The following is a 20,153-nucleotide window of genomic DNA, read 5'->3' as shown; positions in this document are numbered from 1 at the left end:
ACCACGACGTGTGGCCATCCATCGCTAATACAAGTCTATGGGCAAAAAACGCATCCTGCAAGCACATTTGCAGGATCCGTTTTTTGCCCAAAACAACGGATTGCGACGGATCTGAAAAGACAGAAGTGTGAAAGAGGCCTAAGCCACAAAAGGTCATTGCTAAATAAGCTGGCTGTTCAGAGTGCTGTATCCAAGCATATTAATGGAAAGCTGAGTGGAAGGATAGTGTGGTAGAAAAGGGTGCACAAGCAACCGGGATAACCGCAGCCTTGAAAGGATTGAGAAAAGTCCATTCAAAAACTTTTAGGGGAGATTCACAGTGGACTGCTGCTGGAGTCATTACTTCAAGAGCCACCACACACAGATGTATCCAGGACATGGGCTACAAGTGTCCCATTCCTTGTGTCAAGCCACTCATGACCAATAGACAAGTGTCTTACCTGGGCCAAGGAGAAAAAACTGCTCAGTGGTCCAAGGTTTTTTCAGATGAGTAAATTTTGCATTTCATTTGGAAATCAAGGTCCCAGAGTCTGGAGGAAGAGTGGACAGGTACACAATCCAAGCTGCTTGAGGTCTGGTGCAAAGTTTCTACAATCAGTGATGTTTGGGGAGCCATGTCATCCTCTCGTGTAGCTCCACTGTGTTTTATCAAGACCAAAGTGAGCTCAGCCATCTACCAGGAAATTTTAGAGCACTTCCTGCTTCCCTACGCCAACAGAGATGGAAACTTTAATTCTTCAGCAGGATTTGGCACCTGTCCACACTGCCAAAAGTACCAATACCTGGTTTAGAAACAATAGCATCACTGTGCTTGAATGGCCAGCAAACTCGCCTGACCTTAACCCCATTTAGAATCTATGGGATATTGTCAAGAGGCAGATGAGAAACACCAGACCCAACAATGCAGACTAGCTGAAGGCTGCTATCAAAGCAACCTGGGCTTCCATAACACCTCAGCAGTGCCACAGGCTGATCGCCTCCATGTCATGCTGCATTGATGCAGTAATTGATGCAAAAGGAGCCCCGACCAAGTATTGAGTGCATTTACTGAACATAGATTTGGATTTTAAAATCCTTGTTTCAAGCTGGTGTTATAAAGTATTCTAATTTTCTGAGATAATGACTTTTGGGTTTTCATTGGCTGTAAGCCATAATCAACACTAACAAAAACTTGAAATAGATCACTCTGTTTGTAGTGACTGTATATAATGAGTTTCACTTTTTGTATTGAAGAAATTAAATAAATTAACTTTTTGATACTCTAATTTAGTGCGAAGCACCTGTAAGTAGGTTTTCAAAAATTGTCCCTATTTTGCTGAAACCTTTAGTTAATGTTAAAGAACACCGGACACTTGATTTATGCAGCCCAAACCACATGCAGCAAGAGTCGAAGCCTGGCTGCACAATTGCAGCTGGGTATTTTTTTTTCCCTGAAATGCTCCAGCATTTTGGAGAAAATATTGTTTGGCCATGTTCCCCTGCTCGACCTTCAGAGACCAGACCAGTCTGATGCTGACCCTTATCCCTCCTCCAATGGCCCGGCTTTTCTCAACACTGCTAGAGTTCATTGACAAGTCAGGTTTCCCCCAATTTATACACACCTCAAACTTTTGTTTTTTATTTAAGGTATACCTGACTGTGATTGTGATCTGATTCATTTATACCCGTAGTCTGGGTAGCATGAGGCAAGTGGCAGGTTCCCTTTAACAGTTAGGTTATTCATAAATTTATTAGGATAATTGACATCAATGACTTGTACCTAATACGTTCTATGTTGGTCTTTTATGCACAGTGGGTAGAATAATTTTTACAGTGAAGGAACGTATACACATGTATAATTATGTCTAAACCATCCAATATCAACATTAGTTGGACCGGCCACTGAGTATTTATTGGAACCTCTCCACTGGCAGATGATGTCTTGTGAAAAAAGATTAGGCTGTTTGATTTAATGCGCACAAATGAGCATGTATTAAAAAAAAAAAAAAAAAACTGAAAAAGGACGTACTTTCATTTGTGTTGGCATTCTTTTTGACTGACCAAATACATTACAATTCTTTAACACTGGAAACTGAATCCTGTATATGACGAGATCAAGAGTTTGTGCACGTCTCATCTGAAATGCTGAACAAACTATAGTACATTCTACAATATTTGTATTATGCAGACATTCAGCCCATGTTATAAGTAATAAGAAAGGGCTCATGTGGTTAGCCCAATGGCTGAACAGTCAAGTTCTCTATGGAGAGCTAAACATTCATGTATATGGGCAGTTGAGGGAAAACAGTAGGCTGAGCGATCAAGGATTTGGATCAGGAAGCAGTACTAGATTACGTGCTTCTGGAGAAAGTTGTATTGATGTATAACATGCAAAGAAAAATATTTTATTTTTGAATAAAAACTTGGAAAGAAAGGAAAGTCTCCACCTTATCACAGATGCACACGTTGGGACTGTTTGTTTTGCTTCTCATTCTCTAGAATGTCTTTCTATTGCCTTCTTAAAGTGGATCTCCTACCAGATTTCACTATGCAAACTGCATTTGTAACAAAGTTAACTGTCCCCCTCAGGTCTAATATCTACTTACTGACTTTAACAGTCCAATTAAAGAAGAAAACTATAATCCAGATACTAGGCTGAACATTATTATTTTTTTTGGGGGGGGGCTCATAAGTTCAGCTGTATTCCGTTTCCACCCAGCCTGACTGACGGCTTCAGTGTGTGCTGAGCAGTGAGAGATCTCAACAGGAGGAGGGACACACTGGAGCTGTCAATTAGGCCAAGTGGGTGGAATATTGCTTCAAACTTTCAGAATGGATGGTAAAGCCATTCTGACATGGATTTTTCAATTAAGTACACCACAATCAGATGTAAAGGGAGCAATTAATGTACGCAGCTTGTAATGTGAAGTATGGTGAAGGATCCGCTCTAAGGACACATTCATTGAATGTTATCCATTGTGGTGGTATTATGCTTATGTATTTTTCTTTGCCCTTGCAGAATGCGCCTTCTCCATCAATGGTGAACCTGTTTGAGCGGAAGTACCATACCTTCAGTCGTTCTACAACTCATCTCATTTGAGGGATATAAACTTTTTATTTCAATAACTGACTAAAGCAGCGGGCTGTTCTTAAACATTGACGTTCCAGTATGGTACTTCACAGTAGCACTTCAAATGAAGACGAAGATTTGATTTAGTAATGTGTCGAATAATGTGTTCTAACTGATTGCAAGGCTAAGGCTTTGTGTGTATAAATGGCAAAGATTGTCATCTGTGTTGTGTCTGTGCATTATAAGTGTGTGCCTTGCCATGATTTATGGACGTAAAATGACTTGCAATTCACTTATGTACATGCAGTGGCTCATTTTCATCCCTCATAGATTATGGTTCAGTTTATATATTATCATGGTAAATTTGGTTCTTTTTATAGATTAAACATTCCACAGTCAATATTAGGTCCTACAATTGCTTCCTAGGATATTGGTGTATCTGCCCCTAAATGCTATAAAAAGATCTTTTTGGGGGGTATGACCCTAAAAATGTATGCCCACATAGGCAGTTGCAGCAAAGGATCTAACCCTTGGAAACCAACTTGTTACTGTCATGCGGTCACAAGTTGGGCTGGTATATATCTCCTTAGTGCTTGACATGTTGAAGTGTCACTTGACTTTCATACACCCCAGGTTAATGCCTATTGTACATTTGTGTCGTGCATGGAGACATGCTAGGAAAAGCTGCTGGCTGCTAAGGCTTTAAAATAGGAGATGCCATTTCTAAACTCTGCCCAGTACCAAAGAGGAGTCGGGTGTGAGACACTACATACAGTTGAGACTTTGAAGGATATGAGCTCGGAGAACAGACTGAGGAATGCCTGAAGAATTGTTCAGAATATCTGCTCTTACAATAAATATCATTTTCTTCCTATTTTTTTGCTAACTATATTGCCCTTTTAATTTTTCCTTTTTTTTTTTTTGCTTTCTTTAGAGCATTTTTGTGTATCATTTGCAAATCAAAATTCATAGAAATAATTGCGCTTAACCAGAGACACCTGCATTGCCTAGAAAGTACAATTTGTGTTCCTTTTTTTAATATTTAATGAAGGGTTAAGACAATATTGTTTTTTTGATTTGTTTTAACCGTTCACACCTATTTATTTGTATTCAGTTTGTTTCATGCAGGGAATTTGTGGTCGTCGATGGTTATATGTACTAACACTACTATTCCATGTTGAATTGTTATGTTTTAGGATAGAAAATGTGTTATGTCCTATATCAGCTGCTTGTAAATTCCTCCGGAAACCTAATGTATTAGGGAAAAAAAATCAAGTCTTTGTTTTAAAACGGTTTGTGTTCATGGCAACAGTAACGTGTATATAAATAAACTGCTATACTGATGACGGAGTGTGGATGTATTTTTCTTCAGGGTTGCAAACAGAATTTGGGTATTTAGTATAGTGCACATTGTCAGAAGTGATTTGATTCATTGCTGTTCTGGCCAAAGAGGCAGATCATGCAGCTTCTATGGGACCTGTGGTAAAAGCCTTGCACCAAACGTCTGTTGTCACTAGGCAGATGTCACTGTCAGGACTGTGGAGTCTGTAAGCCAAACCTCTGACTCCACAACACTGGTCACTACTGAGCATGGACATAAAGTGCAGCACAGATACATCGCCACTAAAAGCTGAGATCCTTACATGAGGAACAGAACATTTATAGAACATTTCATAATTTCTTATGAAAAAGTTTATAGCACATACTGCAGTAAACTACTGTACCCAATGTATTGTATATTTTATCAGTCGGTCCATTTTATACAGACTCCAACTCAGACTCCACCAATATGGTTAACCAAACTTCTACATTTCCATTCACCTAACCACTTGAAAATATAAGACCACTTTTTATTTGTTCTTTAGCTTGGTTGAATGTGCAGTCAAGATTTGGATGATACAGTATTTTCAACTAACATTAGATCCTGTCACCTAGCACTCCCATTCAACAAACTGCTTTTTTTTTATAGTAAGGATTCCCCATAACAACAATCTTTTTCCAAGGTTCCTCATGCGTATCTGGTTTTAAAATGGATATCTATGTGTGTGTATCTTGTAGCATCTCCTAAATGCATAGTCAATCCATCCCCTTCCGATAAGGCTTTCTACAAGACTTTTCAGTGGCTGCGGGAACTCTTGCTCATTTTGTTTAGGCACTGATGACAATGAGAGGGCCTGGCTCGCAGTCTCCATTCTAGTTTATTACAAATATGTTCAATTGGGTTGAGTCAAGGCTCTGTACCAGGCTTCCCACCAAACTTGTCCAATGCCTTTTATGGACCTTCATTGTGCATAAGGTGCAGTCTTTCTGGAACTGAAAATGGCTTTCTCAAAAAATTTGGAAACCGATCATTGTCAATGATGTCTTGGTATGCTGCAGCATTAAAATTTCCCTTACTAAAACAAAGGAGGCTAGGCCATCCCTTGCAATATATAGCATTATCCCTTACGCACCAAACTTTTACCGTTTTCACAATGCAAGCAGGCAAACAAACCTAGATTCATCCAGCATGAAAGCCGTCCTTTTCAGAACATGTTTCCGTAGTCCAATGAGGTTGTGTGGTACACTACTCAAGCAGTCATTTAGAATTGTGCCTGCTGATAGGCTTAAATACAGCTGCTCTTCGACCATGGAGACTCATGCCCTTGAAACTATCGGGATACAAGTTTTATGCTGTTAATTCCATAGGTTTGGAACTCTATGATTTGAGTCAGCAGAGTGTTGTTGACTTCTATGTACCTTAGCACTTGAGAATTTTTCTCTGTAACTTTACTTTGTCTCCACTTCATGGCTGAGTTGCTGTTTTTCCTAAGTGTTTCCTATATGATAATTGAATATGGAAAATTTAAATTGGGAAGAAATTTGACTGACTTGTAACAAAGGTACAATTATAAGTTGTTGTTTTTTGTAGATAAAAAGTTTAAAAAAAAAAACAAGACAATATTCACAGTGCTTGCCTCTATTTTTCAAGACTTCTGTAATGGCAGCACGATATCAGCTTTTGGAGCAAAGCCTGATTGATGGCTACCCAATCTTGCCTAATCAGTGAGGGTACCGTCACACAGTGGCACTTTGATCGCTAGGACGCCACGATCCGTGATGTTCCAGCGATATCCTTACGATCTCGCTGTGTCTGACACGCTACTGCGATCAGGGACCCCGCTGAGAATCGTACGTCGTAGCAGATCGTTTGAAACTTTATTTCGTCGCTGGATCTCCCGCTGACATCGCTGAATCGGCGTGTGTGACGCCGATTCAGCGATGTCTTCACTAGTAACCAGGGTAAACATCGGGTTACTAAGCGCAGCGCCGCGCTTGGTAACCCGATATTTACCCTGGTTACCAGTGTAAATGTAAAAAAAAAAAAAAAAAAAAACACTACATACTTACATTCCCGGTGTCTGGTCATGTCCCTCTCCTTCAGCTTCCCGCACTGACTGGTGAGCGCCGGCCAGCCGTAAAGTACAGCGGTGACGTCACCGCTGTGCTGTCCGGCGCTCACTGTCAGTGCAGAGAAGCACAGCGCCGAGGGACGCGACAGGAATGTAAGTATGTAGTGTTTGTTTTTTTTACGTTTACGCTGGTAACCAGGGTAAACATCGGGTTACTAAGCGCGGCCCTGCGCTTAGTAACCCGATGTTTACCCTGGTTACCAGGGGACTTCGGGATCGTTGGTCGCTGGAGAGCGGTCTGTGTGACAGCTCTCCAGCGACCACACAGCGACGCTGCAGCGATCGACATCGTTGTCGTATCGCTGCAGCGTCGTTTTAGTGTGACGGTACCCTGAAGAAAACAAAAGAAAAACATAAGCTCACCCTCTAGGAAAATCTCTCAAAGTGGGGTGCAGTGCATGGCAGCCTCTGGTTGGTTCCTGAGTGTATGAAGAATGAGCAAGGAGAAAAATTCCAGCAGCCGCAAAAATAAATAAAAACATCACGTTTTATTATAGTATGGAAAAAATCCAAAGGGGAGATTAAAAATACATACAAAAGTTGATACTTCGGGTCTTCATGTTTTGAGATTATTAACTCTTACACCAGGTCAAGACGAAGAGAGGACCTAATGATTTTTATAGCATTTAACATCAGTGGCGGACATCAGATCACACCCAAAGTAAATTTAAACAACCCTATCTAGGTATGTTGTATAACAAATGTGAAAAACTGCACGAGTGTAAAAATACAATTTCTTCGAAGTAGAGCAAGTGTCATAACCATAGCTGGACTGAGAAAGGAGTGAGTGATATTGGGCATTTGGTTTTGTTGAAACAGTTTTTCAGCATCATGTTGTACTTCGAGTCAACCATTTTGGAAACTACTAGATGAATACCTTGAGAGGTGCAAATAAGATTTTGGATTATGTTGTATTCTTGATTTAAAATAATTAAAAAAAAATCCTAATCTTTTGCTTATACAACACGAATTGGGAGTCAAAAAGCAGTATGCACAACTTAGTGATTTACACTGTATTGGTCTACGACAGGTAATGAGAGAACCCCCTCTAGAAGTTACCCCATTTAAGAAAAACTGCTCACTAAATGCATTTTTTTTCAAAGGCTGTAGTTAGTATTTCGACCTGCCATGTATTTTATAGAAATTACCCCCTTCTCAGTGTGACGGGTGTGGGCAAATGGAACAAACTCAGGAGCTGAGCCTGCACCATCCTCTACAGATAAAAGCTTCTGCATGCCACAGCCAATCTCCAATCTCTGCTGTTTACCTCATAAGTACTGCTGTCAATTATGGACTTCAGAATTTAAGGCGTGTGGTTCACGGTGCCCATTGACCCTTCTCCAATGAGATTTGGTCTTGCTGAAAGCCTTCGTGGCTATGTTAGTACTCCTGTGAAGCCAAGCCACCATGACAAGACAATCCCAGATTCAAGTCCCATAGGAGGAAATGAGGGGGAAGTTAGTTTAAAAAAAAATGTAATCTTAATTCAACTCTTTCATCAATGACCAACGGGTAGAAGTTATTGGGAACCCTGTCCATCACTTTTAAGATCATGCGAAGGGTTCCAATAACCCTTTTACATCCTCAGAGGTCCCCCTGCATACCTTCAAAAATGTCTTGTATACATGTCCCGTTCTGCTCTGCCTGTAAATTGTGCCATCCAATGGGTGTATCCAGATTGCTATCCGTGCTTCCCCGGTCCCTACAAATGTGCAACTTTTCTCTTACTTGCTGTAAGTGTCTGGCGTTCCTACATCCATGCAGTGGAATCAGACTGGCAATGCAAAGTCAAGTTGCCATCGCCCTTGCTGTTGAATAGCACAGAGTGACTCGCGCCTGCGCAGCTCACCCATTCCACTGCACAGTCGCGAGACTTTGGGCAATGAGTGGATGATGGAGAGATATCATCCACACATATCCAGAGTGAAGAGGTGGCGTTTGAATTGACCGGCACAGCACTGATCACAATCTAGAGACCCCAATAAGACCGTACCACCGTACCATTATTTTTTTCCGGCAGTTTTCGAATTCCAAATATGGGAGTGGCGTTGGCTTGGGATAAGTCAACGCTTTGTGTATAGTATGTAATCCTGGAGTTGTCCTGGAATCCTAATGTTGGCAGAAAACAATCATTTGTCCAATGTGAATCCTAAAATATTGAGGGTTTATTTTTCTATCGAGTGCATGACCTGTACAGATCATTGACTTTTCAGACTTATCCCAAAATCATCAAGAAACCATGAAAAAACTGTTAGTTGACCTTTCATATCTCCGGAACACAGTCGCACTGGGATCAATTTCTTTGTAAGACAAAGAACATGTTAGTATGTGTTTTGGACTGTGGGGTATATTAGAAGATAAAGCGAAAACCAATGTTAATACAAAGGAGAACATAAAACTGGTTGGTACTTTGGAAAGCACTAGCCGAATGGTCAATGAACTGCAGTAACATCGCCCTGCTGTTGCCGTCTGCTCCGGTAAGGTTTGTCACTGTGAATTACAGTTTATCTAGGAGTGAATGTAAACACAAGGATAATTGATTCTGGAAATGTCTGATTTCTGAACATGTCTTACAGTTGGTATGTCACTGAAATCAGCAGCGATTGCTAATTAGAAAATGGAATATGTTAGAGGATTTCACACATCTTCCTATTTTTTTCCACTTAATGCAAGCTTCAGAAGTAGACATTTTAGCAAAGCGTAACAAGAAAATGTATAATTAACTGCCATCTTTCTTCCCGTCAACAGATCATGAACGGCGGGCTGTATCTCTGACTGCGCACAGTACTTCTTACAAACATGCGGTTTCTGGCCATGTAATATTTGTATATGATGATCAAAGCGAAATAATGTGCACTTCTGGATTGATAACTGCATTGCTGGAGGTGCCGCAGATTCCTAAATTTGTAGACAGAATATTTAGCTTTCATTAATGATGATTTGTGATGTAAAAAACCACCAGCTACAACATAAAAACTATCCTCCCCACAGCAAATATGCAAGTAACTGATATCATATTTGTATAGTAGCAGATTGCTGAAAACCCACCTTTCTGATTTCTAAAGTCAATGAGTAATACTAATGAAAGTTCTGTTTAACCCCTTCCCTCCGTAGTCATTTTTTTTTTCTTTTTTTCAGTTGTGTATTTTGCTCTCCATCTTTCAAGAGACATAACTTTTATTTTTCTGATGACATAGCCGTGTAAGAACTTGTTTTTTTGCAGGACGAGTTGTAGTTTTGGAGGTCATTCACTTTAACGTTCAATATACTGGAAACAGAGGAAAAAAAGCTAATTGCGAGGAAAACGGGGAAAAATTTTTTTTTTTATATATAGGGTTTTGTTTTTATGACTTATATTCTGTGTCAAGGATTAATCTGAATTATGATTCTCCAAGTCAGTGCGATTATGGCAATAACAAAATTGTATTTTTTTTCCTTTTTAAAAGTGTATTCTCAAGTTGTCTCTTGAGCAGCTCAGAGCTATGCAGTATCCTTATTTTCAGGTCATGCTCTCTTCATCGAGTGACAGCCACAATGTGTTTAAGAACAATAGTTATGTAACTATAAACAAGTGAGGTTTATCTGTCACAGCAAGAAACTAGAGAACCTGTGTCCCAGAGACTAGGGTGCAGGATCTATCCTCACTAAAAATGGTGGTTAGTAAGCTATGAAAACTCTGTAGTGTATACTGTATAGGAATAGCCAACCATAATTGTAAGGTGAATATTACAAGTAAATATAAAAATAATACATCATGATAGTGGCGAGACCTTACTCGGACTAATGCGATCCATGTATTCTTCATTGGAATTACATCAGATAGTAGAATCATAACACGGGGGGGTAGGGAGGGGCCAATTCGCGCCACTTGTTAGCGGTGACTGGAGGGGAGTATGGAGCAGGCGCTGGGCACTGACTGTAGGGGAGGGACTAGTCGGACTGTGCCCGTCGCTGATTGGTCACGGCAGCCATAACAGGCAGCTGGCGAGACCAATCAGCGACGCGGGATTTCCATTACGGAAGTTGAGGACAGAAAGACGGAAGTGCCCCTTTATACAAATATATATATATATATATTTATATTAGATGTGTGGAGATTCTGGCACCCAATCAGGGCGCAGAAATCATCCACAACGTCCAGACACAAGGGCTTCTCTCATTGACTGCTGAAGTCACATGTTCTCCGTTTAAAAAGCAGGTATGTTGTTTTTGCTCCATTTTATCAGTGTAACAGCGCAGAGAGGCTGCTGCTGCTGCAAGTAGTCAGATAATTACCTAGGCAGTTTGTCAGCTAGATAGGATTCTGTGTCAAATCGACCTTCCAACATCTAAATCATTTCTGCTAACAGTGCGGAGCAACAAGGAGTCCACATTTCAGAATCTTAATTTGCACAAAAGGATTTAGATCAGGGGTGGGGATTCTTTTTTTCTGCCAAGGGCCATTTGGATATTTATACCATCCTTGGGGGGCCGTACAAACTCCGCCCACAAAGTACATCCTGACTCTGGTACTGGTTTCAGGATGTAATCTTTCATTGCATGCCCTTCAGTGTTTAGTAGTGAATACTGTGTGTGCGCGCTAACAGAGCAAGAAGAAATTGAGCTGGTTGTAATCAAAATACAGCTCCCTGCCCAAGAATGCGATCCCTGAGAAACTGCTGGGGGGCCTGATAAAAGGTCAACGAGGGCCGTAAATGGCCCTGGGGCCTGAGGTTCCCCACCCCTGAAATGTGGCCTGGTGTCTGGACTACACTATTAGCAGAAAGGATTTAGATTCAGGCATGTGGCCTGGTGTCTGGACCACGCTATTACCAGAAAGGATTTAGATTCAGGCATGTGGCCTGGTGTCTGGACCACGCTATTACCAGAAAGGATTTAGATTCAGGCATGTGGCCTGGTGTCTGGACCACGCTATTAGCAGAAAGAATTTAGATTCAGTAATGTGGCCTGGTGTCTGGACCACGCTATTAGCAGAAAGAATTTAGATTCAGTAATGTGGCCTGGTGTCTGGACCACGCTATTAGCAGAAAGAATTTAGATTCAGTAATGTGGCCTGGTGTCTGGACCACGCTATTAGCAGAAAGGATTTAGATTCAGGCATGTGGCCTGGTGTCTGGAACAGTACAATTATACTATTTGTACTCTGGGTCAATTGCTGCCACTTTTCCTGGTGTCTGCCCCTAATTTGAGCTGTTTGGCAGTTTGTGGCCCCCCTGAAAGTATTGTCTATGCATTTGTTTTTTCCTCCCATTGAATTAAATGGGGTTTGGATATGTTCGACGAAAAGTTCTTCACCATATTCAGAAGAGCAATCCAGATATATCAAAAATTATCTAAGGAGAAAGAATGTTCTGACCCATTCCAAAGATCAGGATACTGGGATACAAGTGTTCCCTATAGCTACAGGGATCCTTCAGAGGAATTCCGGCAATATGTCCTGTCAACCCCTAAAAAGGCTATCTAGCCCTTGGGCCTTAACAAGGGCAGTCCACGGATTGCCATGTAGAAAAAAATAGTTTGATCTCCTTATATGCTTCATGATGCATTATCTCTGTTAGAATTCATCAGGAGAACTTCTTGCAACTAATAAACTATAAATCTCAGCACAAGTTCTGCTGTAACATATTCAGCTATCAGTGGTTTGTTCGGATTCTTTACGTTTTATCATTATATTTACACATAGACAATTGGACAGTGAGAAGCATGATTAGCGGAACCGCTCTGGGAGAAGCCGATAACAAATGAGCTGGTGATTTTGCAAGCTTTATAACAGCAGCTGGTGATGTGAATATCTGATATTTTAAAGAAATCAATGGACTGAAGAGAGGTGACTGAAATGTTGAGTTAACCTCTCTCTTGGAATGTAATTGGTACACACTCTCAGCCAACATCTGTACGCACATTAGTGTCCAAGATCCATGGAAACCAGCTATAAACTATATAAAAGCTCCCATTGCAGGAAAATAACAGCAGATAGCATGAAAATAAGCAAGTTTGCATTTGACTTGATTTTTCTGTCTAACTAGCTAATCCAATTTATTAACTTCAGAACGCCCCTTCAAGTGGAAAAAGGCAAAAAAAAAAAGTGAAATTTTCTATTAAAAAAATTTGGTTTGTGTTCTTGCATTTTCTGAGGCCTACAACATTTTTATTTTTCCATCAATTTGAGCTGTGTGAGCTTGTTTTTTGTGTGACCACTTGACAGTTTTATTAATAACATTTTGGAGTACATATGACAATTCGATCGGTTTCAGCAAGTCCTTGATTGTCATAGTAACCCATCGGTACCCCGTGATCGCATCACAAAGCGCTGATGGTAGCCGGTATGCACAAGCACCAGCATGTGATCCATTTAAATGATGTCATAAATTACAAAGGAGTTTGAATTAACCGCTGCGGTTGGACCTCCGCATAGCCGGTATCTGCTGCACGTGAAGCTGTCTCCACACGCGGCAGATAAACACTATATTACATTGTCAGCATCTGTATCTGAGCCCCCTGCAATCACATACTGGATCCAGTAAGCAAAAAATGGTTCTATTACAAATGAAAGAAAAACAGAAGGTTGATTAACGGATCCATTTGCCATAGACTTATATGTATAACAAAACCAGCAGATCAGTTATTTAAAAACGGACTAAAACAACTTTTTGCCACCAGATTATTGAACTTTTTGCCACCGGATTATTGCTGGATCCATTTTAAATGATCACTACTGGACATATGCCTAAGGCTTTATTCACACGTCAGTATTTCATCAGTATTTGTATGCCAAAACCAGGAGTGTCTCCAAATCACAGAACAGATGTCAATCTTTCAATTATAGCTTTTTTTTCTGTAATAATAATAATCTTTAAATTTTTTTACATAGCACTAACATATTTTGCAGCGCTTTACAGTTTGCACACAATATCATCGCTGTCCCCGATGGGGTTCACAATCTAAATTCCCTTTAAGTATGTCCTTGGAATGGGGGGGGGGGAAACTGGAGAACCCGGAGGAAACCCACGCAAATACAGGGAGAACATACAAACTCCTTGCAGATGTTGTCCTTGGTGGGATTTGAACCCAGGACTCCAACGCTGCCACTGTAAGTACCACTCTTGGATTTGGCATACATACACTGATGCTAAATCCTGGCCAAATACTGATGTGTGAATTATCCTTGTTTACTCATCTGATGTACTGATGTTTTTATTGATACTATTTTTGGTTGCATACGACCTATTGATCAAATTTTTTTTGAGGAAGGTGTGGTGACTGGAACATGACAATTCTGACATTTAAATTTAGGTTTTTTTTTCCCTTCCCCATGACAGCACCGTTACATGAGAGATGGCTCCCTCCCCCAGGAACAGGAAACCTGCAGTGGAGATAAAAGATGGGGCGGCACCTCTCTCCTTAGTTTGGTTTCCTGTTCCTGCGGGGAGCCTGCGATGCTGCATGCGGAGGGATCTCCCTCTGACAGTACTGGGCCGGAGACCAAGGCCCGCAACGGGGGTCGGCACGTCACTTACGGACCCTGGAGCTGCATCCGAAGCGTCCTTCATGCTGTGGGCTCCCCGGTGTCTGCTCCTGGCCGGAGGCTGGGCCGGGGTTAGGGGCGTGCCCATCACGAAGCTGGCTGCTAAGTGAATGGGAGAACTTCCAGTTTCAAACCGGAAGTGATGTCACACGCTGAGAGGGAGCGGTGTACTGACACTCCCGGAGGGGAGAGGTTTCAGGGATGCACACACCGCACCCACCCTATAGCATTTAAGGAGGCAAAGCGGCTAGCTAAAGCTGGCAATAGCCTCCTGCAGAATGGTGGACCAAGTGGTACGGTGCCCTGCGAAGGACAATATTTGGAAAGGCATTAGATGAAATTTTGGAGAAAGCGGCAGATAAGAAAAAAGCATTTCCCTCCGCCTCTCTTCAAGCGCCGTTGGAGTGACACTCGACGATCCTTTCGGGGATCAAGTAAAGCAGGCCGAGGCCAGCCAGGGAATAGATCCATATGAGGAAAAACCTGGAATGATAGAAGAGAGAGAGGTTTCCTCTTCATTAAGCCCCCTCATAAATCAGACCCTAAGCAACAATGACGCCAGAGTCCGGGTGGGGAGAAGGCTTTGTTTTTTTGTCCGTGGGTAAAGTTACAACCCTCACAATGGGTAATCAACCTATTATCAAAGGACCTACAGTTAAACTTTATTACCCAGCCTCCTCAGCGAGTAAAAATCACCCGCGTAGCCAAAAGAAACCAAATGATACTAGAAAGAAATCCATCTCCTTCTGGAAAAAGTCCTTGTAAGAGTACCACCACAGGAGATAGGAAAGAGGTTTTACAGCACCCTGTACCTCACGTCAAAACCCGATAGTTCACTGAGAACAATTTTCAACCTAAAGGCCCTACACCGACACATCCGTGTAGAAAAATCCAAAATTGAAACCCTAAAAACGGAGGTAAAATTACTGTATCCGGGCTGTTACATGGCAGTGATACAGTGCCTACAAGTAGTATTCAACCCCCTGCAGATTTAGCAGGTTTACACATTTGGAATTAACTTGGCATTGTGACATTTGGACTGTAGATCAGCCTGGAAGTGTGAAATGCACTGCAGCAAAAAAGAATGATATTTATTTTTTTTTATTTTTTTTTTAAATTGTGAAAAGTCTTTTCAGAGGGTCATTTAATATTCAACCCCTCAACCCACGAGAATTCTGTTTGGTTCCCCTAAAGTATTAAGTAGTTCAGGCACAAAGAACAATGAGCTTCACATGTTTGGATTAATTATCTCTTTTTCCAGCCTTTTCTGACTATTTAAGACCCTCCCCAAACTTGTGAACAGCACTCATACATGGTCAACATGGGAAAGGAAAAGGAGCATTCCAAGGCCATCAGAGACAAGATCGTGGAGGGTCACAAGGCTGGCAAGGGGTACAAAACCCTTTCCAAGGAGTTGGGCCTACCTGTCTCCACTGTTGGGAGCATCATCTGGAAGTGGAAGGCTTATGGAACTACTGTTAGCCTTCCACGGCCTGGACAGCCTTTGAAAGTTTCCTCCCGGGCCGAGGCCAGGCTTGTCCGAAGAGTCAAGGCTAACCCAAGGACAACAAGGAAGGAGCTCCGGGAAGATCTCATGGCAGTGGGGACATTGGTTTCAGTCAATACCATAAGTAACGTATTCCACCGCAATGGTCTCCGTTCCAGACGAGCCCGTAAGGTACCTTTACTTTCAAAGCATCATGTCAAGGCTCGTCTATAGTTTGCTCATGATCACTTGGAGGACTCTGAGACTGACTGGTTCAAGGTTCTCTGATCTGATGAGACCAAGATCGAGATCTTTGGTACCAACCACACACGTGACGTTTGGAGACTGGATGGCACTGCATACGACCCCAAGAATACCATCCCTACAGTCAAGCATGGTGGTGGCAGCATCATGCTGTGGGGCTGTTTCTCAGCCAAGGGGCCTGGCCATCTGGTACGCATCCATGGGAAGATGGATAGCACGGCCTACCTGGAGATTTTGGCCAAGAACCTCCGCTCCTCCATCAAGGATCTTAAGATGGGTCGTCATTTCATCTTCCAACAAGACAACGACCCAAAGCACACAGCCAAGAAAACCAAGGCCTGGTTCAAGAGGCAAAAAATCAAGGTGTTGCAGTGGCCTAGTCAGTCTCCTGACCTTAACCCAATTGAAAACTTGTGGAAGGAGCTCAAGATTAAAGTCCACATGAGACACCCAAAGAACCTAGATAACTTGGAGAAGATCTGCATGGAGAAGTGGGCCAAGATAACTCCAGAGACCTGTGCCGGCCTGATCAGGTCTTATAAAAGACAATTATTAGCTGTTATTGCAAACAAAGGTTATTCCACAAAATATTAAACCTAGGGGTTGAATAATAATTGACCCACACTTTTATGTTTAAAATTTATAAAAATTTAACTGAGCAACAAAACTTTTTGGTTTGCAAGATTTATGCATCTGTTAATAAATCCTGCTCTTGTTTGAAGTTTGAAGGCTCTAACTTATTTGCATCTTATTAAACCTGCTAAATCTGCAGGGGGTTGAATACTACTTGTAGGCACTGTATATCTTACAGATGCTTACTACCATGTACCAATCTGCATATAACATCAACAGTATCTGAGGTTGGTGGTGCAGCTGGAACAAGTTTATACCCATCTGCAATACCAGTGCCTTCCCTTCGGGGTGTCAGTAGTCCCTCGTATCTTCACAAAAATAATTTTGGAGATGGCATCCTACGTAAGGAAAGAAAATATTCTAGTACCCTACTTAGACGATTTTCTCCTTATAGCAGACAACCAGGAAGACTGCATAAAGGCAGTGACAAGAGTACGAGAGATTCTGTCCATGTTGGGATGGGAAATAAACTTAAAAAAATCGTGAATGGTTCCAACCCAGATACAAGAGTTTCTTGGGATTCAGTTAAATTCAATCAGACAAGATTGTGTCCTTACAGACAGGAAAGTTGAGACCATAAAACCAAAAGATAAAGCAAACACAGGTGGCCCAGTCCATCTCGGTGAGGGAGGCTATGTCTCTCCTAGGTATGCTCACGGCAACAATACCGGCGGTCCAAACGGCACAACTGAATTCCAGAGAGTTACAGTGGCAGACCTTGTCAGAACAAGCAAAAAACCCCTACAAACTAAGTCGGAAAATCACATTATCACCACAAGTACGGGACTCTCTAAATTGGTGGCAAAAATCCAAAAATTTAAAAAAAGAGGGTGCCATGGTCAATCCACAATCCGTTAGTTCTAACCATGGATGCGAGCCCATTAGGCTGGGGGGCACATCTAACAGGTCATATCCTACAAGGCCTATGGGATCCTCAGATGGAAGCAGCCTCCTCAAGCCTTTAAGGAACTAACGGCAGTAAGGCAAGCAATTCTTCAAACAGAAGAGCACATCAAAGGATATAATCTAGTGGTGTCCGACAACAGTCTTGTACATAAATCGACAAGGAGGAACAAGATCAAGGTCGTTGATGGAAGAGGCAAAAAGACTGTTTTGCAGTGTGGAAAACCATCTCTTATCGCTAACAAGCACACACCTAAGGGGGATGGACAACCTTGTCGCAGATTTCTTGAGTCGACATGTGCTGCATCAGAGCAAGTGGTCCTTAAATCAAAACATTTTTGGAGAAATCTGTGCCACCTGGGGGGTTCCACAAGTGGATCTATTTTCCACAAAACAGAATCGGAAAGTAAAAAGATTCTCCCTGAACCCAAGGGAAAACCCGGAAGGGGTGGATGCGTTGCTACACCCATGGAAATTCCAACTTGCCTATGCCTTCCCCCAATTTCACAAATTCCTACAGTCCTGAAGAAAATCCGGGAGGACAAGACACGCATTATCCTAATTGCACCCTTCTTGTCAAAGAGGGCATGGTTCACTTGGCTCAGGCGTATGTTCATCTCGGACCCTTGGATACTTCCAGATGTTCCAAATCTCCTACACCAGGGTCCAGTAACGCATTCTCAAGTACACAATCTTCACCTCACTGCATGGAACTTGAGAGGGGACTTCTGCTAGCAAAAGGGTTCTCGGACCCGTTAGTTACTACTCTGCTATCCAGTAGGAAAAAGGTCACAACTGACAAATACCAAAAAGTGTGGGGAAAATTTCTAGAATTTTCAGGACGACACCTGTCGAATACCATCCAAAAAGTCCCAATGGCCGAAGTTCTAGAATTCCTCCAAAAAAGGTTTGAGAGAGGATTGTCTACCAGCACTCTAAAAGTACAAGTCTCGGCGCTTAGCACCTTGTTTGACCAGAAATTGGCTAATCACCCCTGGGTGTGTAGGTTCATCCGAGCCTCCTTTACGGCTAGACCATTCAAACCTCGGCCAAAGGTAGCTCCCTGGGATCTAAATTTAGTGTTGAATGCCTTAACCTCGTGTCATAGTAACATAGTAACATAGTTAGTAAGGCCGAAAAAAGACATTTGTCCATCCAGTTCAGCCTATATTCCATCATAATAAATCCCCAGATCTACGTCCTTCTACAGAACCTAATAATTGTATGATACAATATTGTTCTGCTCCAGGAAGACATCCAGGCCTCTCTTGAACCCCTCGACTGAGTTCGCCATCACCACCTCCTCAGGCAAGCAATTCCAGATTCTCACTGCCCTAACAGTAAAGAATCCTCTTCTATGTTGGTGGAAAAACCTTCTCTCCTCCAGACGCAAAGAATGCCCCCTTGTGCCCGTCACCTTCCTTGGTATAAACAGATCCTCAGCGAGATATTTGTATTGTCCCCTTATATACTTATACATGGTTATTAGATCGCCCCTCAGTCGTCTTTTTTCTAGACTAAATAATCCTAATATCGCTAATCTATCTGGGTATTGTAGTTCTCCCATCCCCTTTATTAATTTTGTTGCCCTCCTTTGTACTCTCTCTAGTTCCATTATATCCTTCCTGAGCACCGGTGCCCAAAACTGGACACAGTACTCCATGTGCGGTCTAACTAGGGATTTGTACAGAGGCAGTATAATGCTCTCATCATGTGTATCCAGACCTCTTTTAATGCACCCCATGATCCTGTTTGCCTTGGCAGCTGCTGCCTGGCACTGGCTGCTCCAGGTAAGTTTATCATTAACTAGGATCCCCAAGTCCTTCTCCCTGTCAGATTTACCCAGTGGTTTCCCATTCAGTGTGTAATGGTGATATTGATTCCTTCTTCCCATGTGTATAACCTTACATTTATCATTGTTAAACCTCATCTGCCACCTTTCAGCCCAAGTTTCCAACTTATCCAGATCCATCTGTTGCAGAATACTATCTTCTCTTGTATTAACTGCTTTACATAGTTTTGTATCATCTGCAAATATCGATATTTTACTGTGTAAACCTTCTACCAGATCATTAATGAATATGTTGAAGAGAACAGGTCCCAATACCGACCCCTGCGGTACCCCACTGGTCACAGCGACCCAGTTAGAGACTATACCATTTATAACCACCCTCTGCTTTCTATCACTAAGCCAGTTACTAACCCATTTACACACATTTTCCCCCAGACCAAGCATTCTCATTTTGTGTACCAACCTCTTGTGCGGCACGGTATCAAACGCTTTGGAAAAATCGAGATATACCACGTCCAATGACTCACCGTGGTCCAGCCTATAGCTTACCTCTTCATAAAAACTGATTAGATTGGTTTGACAGGAGCGATTTCTCATAAACCCATGCTGATATGGAGTTAAACAGTTATTCTCATTGAGATAATCCAGAATAACATCCCTCAGAAACCCTTCAAATATTTTACCAACAATAGAGGTTAGACTTACTGGCCTATAATTTCCAGGTTCACTTTTAGAGCCCTTTTTGAATATTGGCACCACATTTGCTATGCGCCAGTCCTGCGGAACAGACCCTGTCGCTATAGAGTCCCTAAAAATAAGAAATAATGGTTTATCTATTACATTACTTAGTTCTCTTAGTACTCGTGGGTGTATGCCATCCGGACCCCTTTTGAGCCTCTTAGTTCCATCTCGGTGAAAGCTCTAACCTTGAAACCGGTTGTCCTGATTGCCTTTACATCAGCTAGACGTATTAGTGAGCTCCAAGGTATATCTGTAGATCCCCCATATACTTTTCTAGATGACCGAGTGATTATTAAAACTGACCCGGC

The 20,153-nt window shown here is 42.0% G+C and overlaps 1 protein-coding gene across 3 annotated transcripts in view; it reads left to right on the top strand.

The window, feature by feature from the left end:
- ECT2 (epithelial cell transforming 2) overlaps positions 1–4,395 on the top strand; it is a 136,633-nt gene extending 132,238 nt beyond the window's left edge. For all 3 annotated transcript variants that reach the window (XM_069727307.1, XM_069727305.1, XM_069727306.1), the window contains one exon: positions 2,999–4,395. In XM_069727307.1, the coding sequence (XP_069583408.1) occupies positions 2,999–3,079 (81 nt within the window). In that variant the 3' untranslated portion in view covers positions 3,080–4,395. The remainder of the gene's footprint in view (positions 1–2,998) is intronic.
- The last annotated feature ends 15,758 nt before the right edge of the window (positions 4,396–20,153 follow it).

The sequence above is a fragment of the Ranitomeya imitator genome, chromosome 5 (genome assembly GCF_032444005.1).
Source record: "Ranitomeya imitator isolate aRanImi1 chromosome 5, aRanImi1.pri, whole genome shotgun sequence".
In the NCBI taxonomy this organism is placed as follows: domain Eukaryota; kingdom Metazoa; phylum Chordata; class Amphibia; order Anura; family Dendrobatidae; genus Ranitomeya; species Ranitomeya imitator.
This window is presented reverse-complemented; position numbering and strand designations above follow the sequence as displayed.